Raw genomic sequence first — 7702 nt, 5'->3', positions numbered from 1 at the left:
ATCTAAAGAGTGTTAATCTTTCTCAGGATATGCACGATATTATAAACAAATATGAATATCCATGCAACTAAAATATAGAGCTAAAAAAAAAAACAAAACTAGGAAAAATTCGCATCAACACTGATAAGAAGCCTTCTCAACACAGCAACTGCTGGTTGCTATTAAAAATGACTGAAACAATTAAATCGATTTTCAAAAAAGAGGTGCCTTTCTTTTTTTTTTTATAGTAGACTACTACTATTAATAGATATATATAACATTTAGATACTGTAGAGGCTACAGAGATAATTTATTTTTCTAATATTTCTCTCTAATACCACTGGCTTCACTACACATGAATATGTAAAAGAAAAAAAGTGTTTTAAAAACTTACCTCTCCACCTCCATGCTTTCCTTCAGCTTCTCAGCTTCTTTTTCAGCCAGACTTTCAAAATGTGATTGGTCAGTAGACATTTCCCTTCTTTTGGAACAGCTGCCCGACACTGTGGACACTGGCACAGTTTACTAAGAGAAAGTGAAATACATTCTCTGCAGAAGAGTGACCACATGGGAGGATTACAGGATCAGTGAAGATCGTCAGACAAATAGGACAATCAAATCTTCAGTGTAAGAAGTAGATGCCATGGCTCCTTTTGTTCTTCCTTTCTCCGTCAAACCGACTGACTGAGCACTTCAAGTAACCACTTTTCTATTTCCTTAGAAGCCACACCTTACACTAGTGATGTCACATTGAGCTTTGAACTCAGTTTCACTCCAGATTTTTTACAGCAAGATAACCCCCTTTATAGTATATCACAGTGACACTTCATGTAAATACAGGTCCACAGGATAAACTTGGAAAACAAACAAAAAATATTTTTTTCATTCTACAACACATAGCTCTTAATATTGTTCATCCTACAAGACCAATACAAAGATGTGACGGCACACTCTAGTGGTGAGAGGTTGGAACTGCAGGTTGGAAGACAGCCCATTAGAAAAAGTATATAGATAGATACATGAGACTGATAACGCTGCAGTTCATAAAAAGTTGTACAGTAGCTGTAAACACGCAGATAAGAGTCCAACCCAACTTAGACTTCATTACATCTAAAGGACTGGCTCACACTTTTTCAAGTCTGTCTTAAAACAATAGTTAGATACCATATCCACATTGGAACTGCTTTTCTGCTGCGATCATTGGTCCTGTCTATATCGACCAGGAGATCTCTTTCTAACATGTCAGGGGGAGGTAGAGAGAGACAAAATCAAAATATTTCTCCAAAGTTTATCTGAAGTCAAAGTTACAGTGTTTTTAGTATAAAATTCCCTCCTTGTGTGTCCACACAGTGTTTCCATGCTGAGCTGCAGTGAGGGACAGTAACACAAAGAGGGAATTTGGTACAGAAACGATTGAAACTTTGGATGATTTCCATTTTGATCTGTCAGAATGCTGAAGCCTCATATAGTATCTGACTGACGTGGCCTTATTTCCAACTGTTGCTTACACTTTCCTGGAAAAGCCACACCCATTTATCACTCACTTCAGTAGTCTTCAGAAGTCTTAATGGTAAAATAAATACCTAGAATAGCATGTTAGTACCCTCCAACAGATTTACAGGTCACCTATACAAAGTGGGAAAAAATACTGTTCTAATCACTTACTTGCATTTTTTAAGACCAGTAGAGATTCCTCACGAGTACATAGATAGTATTAATGTCACACTCAGAACTGGGCGATATGCTTGAAATCTTCTGGGTCTTTGTTTGGTGGGATTTTTTTCTCTCTCTTCTCTATTGAGTTCGCCTTTTTTCCAAACAGTTCATACGGGTCTCCTGCAACCAACATGCAGCTCAATGGTTAATCTGACATTCAAAACGATACGTCAAAACAGTAGTTAACAGCATTACAAAAGGGTATCACTATGTGTTTTTTAAGTAGATTTTATTTTATTTATGTAGCATCAACTGAGATTCCCTTTACAACAAAAAAGAAATGGGTACTTCATGATGCTGTGGATTATGTTACAATACAAGCATATGTCACAAGAAATCAATCAGAAATGGCTGTAATATGCCTCTAAAAGCTTTACTCATTTATTTTTACTGAGCCTTTTTTCCTGTTCTACTAGTATTAATTACAAGGAGGAGAGAAATCAATGACACTATAATGTAGGGTTATAACTAACTACAGCTGAAGTCAGGAGTTTACAATCACTTAGGCAGAAGTCATTACAACTTTTTTTTTTTTTTTTTTTTTTAAACCACTCCCCAGATTTCATCGGTCAGGGCATTTTTTTTTTTTTTTTGCATTGAACAGGTAATATTTCCAACATTTGCTTCCAGACAGACTGTTTTGTTTTTAATTCACTACATCACAATTCCAGCGGGTCAGAAGTTTACTTACGCTAAGCTGTCTGTGCTTTAAACAGTTTAGAAAACTCCAGAAAAAGTTTTTTTTTCCAATAGGCTAATTAACATTGTCTGTGTCAACAGCACTTCAGGGGTTTTTGTGACCACGAAAGCAGAAGTGAAATGAGACTATCAGCACTAGACGTTTCTGCCATTACCATGGCATCATGGCTGCTGTTGCCGCATTGACAACACATGGGTTTGAACTGAGCTGAAACCAATTACTTGCATTTAAAGTGTAATCTTCTCAGGATTGCACTTTAAATATGATAAATGATATATAACAAAAAAAAAACAGGAAATCCTCACATATAAGAAGCTTCAACCAGCAACTGTTTGCTTTAAAAATGACTGAAACAATTAATCGATTTTCAAAAAAGGTGCCTTTTCTTTTTTTTATAGTAGACTACTACTATTAATAGATATATATAACATTTAGATACTGTAGAGGCTACAGAGATCATTTCTTTTCTAATATTTCTCTCTAATACCACTGGCTTCACTACACATGAATATGTAAAAAAAAGTGTTTTAAAAACTTACCTCTCCACCTCCATGCTTTCCCTTCAGCTTCTCAGCTTCTTTTTCAGCCAGACTTTTCAAAATGTGATTGGTCAGTAGACATTTCCCTTCTTTTGGAACAGCTGCCCGACACTGTGGACACTGGCACAGTTTACTAAGAGAAAGTGAAATACATTCTCTGCAGAAAGAGTGACCACATGGGAGGATTACAGGATCAGTGAAGATCGTCAGACAAATAGGACAAGTCAAATCTTCAGTGTAAGAAGTAGATGCCATGGCTCCTTTTGTTCTTCCTTTCTCCGTCAAACCGACTGACTGAGCACTTCAAGTAACCACTTTCTATTTCCTAGAAGCCACACCTTACACTAGTGATGTCACATTGAGCTTTGAACTCAGGTTTCACTCCAGATTTTTACAGCAAGATAACCCCCTTTATAGTATATCACAGTGACACTTCATGTAAATACAGGTCACCAGGATAAACTTGGAAAACAAACAAAAAATAATTTTTTCATTCTACAACACATAGCTCTTAATATTGTTCATCCTACAAGACCAATACAAAGATGTGACGGCACACTCTAGTGGTGAGAGGTTGGAACTGCAGGTTGGAAGACAGCCCATTAGAAAAGTATATAGATAGATACATGAGACTGATAACGCTGCAGTTCATAAAAGTTGTACAGTAGCTGTAAACACGAGATAAGAGTCCAACCCAACTTAGACTTCATTACATCTAAAGGACTGGCTCACACTTTTTCAAGTCTGTCTTAAAACAATAGTTAGATACCATATCCACATTGGAACTGCTTTTCTTGCTGCGATCATTGGTCCTGTCTATATCGACCAGGAGATCTCTTTCTAACATGTCAGGGGGAGGTAGAGAGAGACAAAATCAAAAATATTCTCCAAAGTTTATCTGAAGTCAAAGTTACAGTGTTTTTAGTATAAAATTCCCTCCTTGTGTGTCCACACAGTGTTTCCATGCTGAGCTGCAGTGAGGGACAGTAACACAAAGAGGGAATTTGGTACAGAAACGATTGAAACTTTGGATGATTTCCATTTGATCTGTCAGAATGCTGAAGCCTCATATAGTATCTGACTGACGTGGCCTTATTTCCAACTGTTGCTTACACTTTCCTGGGAAAGCCACACCCCATGTATCACTCACTTCAGTTGTCTTCAGAAGTCTTAATGGTAAAATAAATACCTAGAATAGCATGTTAGTACCCTCCAACAGATTTACAGGTCACCTATACAAAGTGGGAAAAATACTGGTTTCTGAATGCCACTTAACTTGCATTTTGTAAGACCAGTAGAGAATTCCTCAGAGCTACATAGATTAGTGTAATGTCACACTCTAGTGGTGATATGTTGAAACTGCTGGTCTTTGTTTGGTGGATTTTTTTTTCTCTCTCTCTCTATTGAGTTCACTTTTTTCCAAACAGTTCATACGGGTCTCTGAACCAACATGCAGCTCAATGGTTAATCTGACATTCAAAACGATACGTCAAAACAGTAGTTAACAGCATTACAAAATGTATCACTATTGTTTTTTTAAGTAGATTTTATTTATTTATGTAGCATCAACTGAGATTCCTTTACAACAAAAAAGAATGGGGATACTTCATTGCATGGACTATGTTACAATACAGTATATGTCACAGAAATCAATCAGAAATGCTGCAATATGCCTCTAAAAGCTTTAGTCATTTATTTACTGAGCCTTTTTTCCTGTCTACAGTATGTCCATCCTGAGCTGCAGTGGATGGACAGTAACACACAGAGTAACTTTGGATGATATCCATTTGATTTGTCTAAGTCAGACTGCAGAAGCCTTGCACAGGATGAAGACTATAAATTTCTCTCTCATCATTTACATTAGAAGCATTTTAGGACATTGCCAGTGTGAAGAGGATGAATGGTTACAGCTAGTAAAAACTGTTAATGTACATATTGGCTTCCGACTATTTTTTTACTGTAAGAGAGACTTGAACGAGTGCACAACCAATATTGCATTGAGTCCGAATTTAAGCTCAACTGTGCTTTCAGCAATATCCTAATGTCACATGTTATATATCAATATTCCACTTGTGTTTGCTGATTATTTCCCATATTCTCCCAATTTGAAATGCCCACTTAAGCCAGCAGTTCTCAAATGTTTGCCCACCCCGCATTAACAGTGACAGGAGAAGCAAGTCACAAAAAAGGATCCAAGTTGAATTTTAATGAAACAAAGGTCAGAATGATAGCGTCAGCAAACTTTATTTTTGTTTGTTTCATTTCCCCTACATAAATATTCTTTCAACTTAGTTTCACTCCATATTCACTCCCCTCCCTGCAGTGGGTCTATGCTTACCCAGAGGGGCCCGCCCCACAGTTTGAGAACCACTGCCCTAAGCACTGCAGTCCATGTTGCTGCCAGTTCTTCTGCTGGATTTGTTTGCAGCCATACACACGTTCTAACCCCCAACAAATGTTAGGGATGTTTTATGCTGCTTATGAGATTGGATGGATTCTTCAGTTTGGTTTTAAGGAAGCAAAGTAAATATATTAAACCTGAATATGCACATAGTCATAAACATTACTGACACACTATCATACTGTATTTCACTTTGAGAAATGAACCGAAGAAGAGCATCATAAAAATCAAATTTTCCACCGTGATGTAATTCAATTTTACCTTCCCTGTAAATGGAGTGACAGGAAATGCCACAGGCTATATGGTCAGTGACACATATTTGAATCCTGTATTATGAACTTTGCAAAGCTACTCATCAGTCATCCTGGTAACCATCAACTGCTGGTTCAGCTTGACTCTTCAGTGCAGCCATTGGTCCAGAGCTGATAGCACCACAGGGGTTGAACATCATTGGTCAAGAGGGTTTCTCCTGAATTCAGTGAGTCTATGTATAGGAGGTGATTAGTGCCAAAAACAAAGCCGCAGGAGAAGTTGAACAAAGAGACTACATATTGAAGGGCTTTAAAGGAAAATTAAATACTGTTAAATGTTTCTATATTAACAGACTTTTGTAGCTATTCTCATAATGCCACTAGCTGGTGCGGGTGTGGTTTCAAAATCAGATAATTTCAACCTAAATTATCTCAAATCAAGGATTATTTTTATGCAAAACTCAGAAGGTGACTTTTCCTTCTTAAGACTTAAAAGGGCCAGTCGAGGACTAGACCTTACAGTTAAAAAAGCCTTTAGAACAGGCCTAAACTTTCATCTCTCATTCACCCTGAATGAGTAAATGGGAGAATTAATTGTAGTAGTGAAAACACAGCACAGAGCACTTAGATGAAAGAAGAGATCATTACACGGAGAAATGATATTGAAAAATATTTCCATCCAAAGTCTAAAACTGAAACTAAAACAAAGAATTCTGTAGAAGTTGTGTTGTGAGGAAAAGCTCCACTCTGATCCAACTAAAAGTGTGGTCCAACAATGTGTGATTTTATTTTTTATGACTTTTTTTTTGTCAGTTACTGAAGTAAAATGATCATTGATGTACATTACTTACATTTACATCAGTTGTTCCCAACCTTCTGCATCTCATGGCCCACTTTAAAAAACTCAAAAATGATGGCGGCCCACATCCAACCCCATAACAATACAGAGGCCAAATAATGCCTTTTCAGAGCACTTTTTATTTTAATGATCAAACATTCCAATTGAACTGAAAGCAGATGAAACATGTAGGAAGCTCAATTTTTCTCTCTCTTTGATGTGGTGAATAAAAGTTCCTAGACAATGAAAAGAGTTTTAAAACATTTTTAATGTTTATAGGGATCATTTCATTTTAAAACATTTAAAAACACAATTTATTTATTTATTTATTTTCTATAATTACATCTTTTCACCAAAATTATACTTTTGCAAATTATTTTTTCGGCCCACATGCGATACCTTTGCTGACCACCAGTGGGCCCTGGCCCACAGGTTGAGAACCACTAGCATATATACATATAGTCACCTGATTGCGGGGACTGTATGATGATTCATTTCAAAAAAGACAGAGAGATAGAAAGAGAAATATGATATGCAAGTATCTCTCACCCATATGGCCTCTCTTGCATTAAAGCTAGTTATCCCACACGCTGATGTTCTACTATTAAAATGCACATTACCTACAGCCAATCACTGTCAATACCAGCATTTCATATTACATTCAGTATCCTCGGATTGTCATAAATTTGGGGTTATTTGGGATCCTGTTCTCTTGAGCAGATCATTAAATCAATCCACATCAAGCTGAGAATGCCACTGAAAGCATTCTCTATCCAGCCACACCTCCTGAACTGATGTTCTCTCAGGTACAGGACCGAAATACCGTCTGACTTGAGAGTTTTGGCATCATGGTATTAAAACATTACTAACAAGTATAGTATAGAGGGAGGGACTGTCAGTATGTATGTATGGAGTTGCTAAGCCACTCAGGATCCTATAAACCTATAATAAAATATTTAAAATATAAAATTTATATCAAAATACTCAAGAATTTTGAAATAAAAATAGCTTAAATAAAAAGAAAAGATCTATTTTACTTGTTTTTGTTAATTTAATAATAATTTAAAAAATCATTATTCATTCTATTATTAAAAAAAAAAACATTTTTATTATTCTATAGCCTATCATAAATTCAATATTATTTTACTTTATTTTATTTTTCCAGGTCTGAAGCTAAAAGCATATTCCTCTTTAGTGGCACTTATCGCCCTCCATACGGCGCTGCTTACACCACGATTACAACCCGCTCTCTCCATAAAAGAGGGGCGCTAACCCGTA

The 7702-nt window shown here is 36.4% G+C and overlaps 1 protein-coding gene across 1 annotated transcript in view; it reads right to left on the bottom strand.

The window, feature by feature from the left end:
- Nucleotides 1-3228, bottom strand: part of LOC111221307 — an 11501-nt gene extending 8273 nt beyond the window's left edge. Inside the window, exon 1 of the mRNA XM_022744661.1 lies at nt 2935-3228. Within this exon, the coding sequence (XP_022600382.1) occupies nt 2935-3189 (255 nt within the window). The 5' untranslated portion in view covers nt 3190-3228. The remainder of the gene's footprint in view (nt 1-2934) is intronic.
- Between the last annotated feature and the right edge of the window lie 4474 nt (nt 3229-7702).

The sequence above is a fragment of the Seriola dumerili genome, unplaced genomic scaffold (genome assembly GCF_002260705.1).
Source record: "Seriola dumerili isolate Sdu_G_001 unplaced genomic scaffold, Sdu_1.0 BDQW01000083.1, whole genome shotgun sequence".
Lineage (NCBI taxonomy): Eukaryota > Metazoa > Chordata > Actinopteri > Carangiformes > Carangidae > Seriola > Seriola dumerili.
The sequence above is the reverse complement of the archived record's forward strand: the minus strand, read 5'-3'. Positions and strand labels throughout refer to the sequence as shown.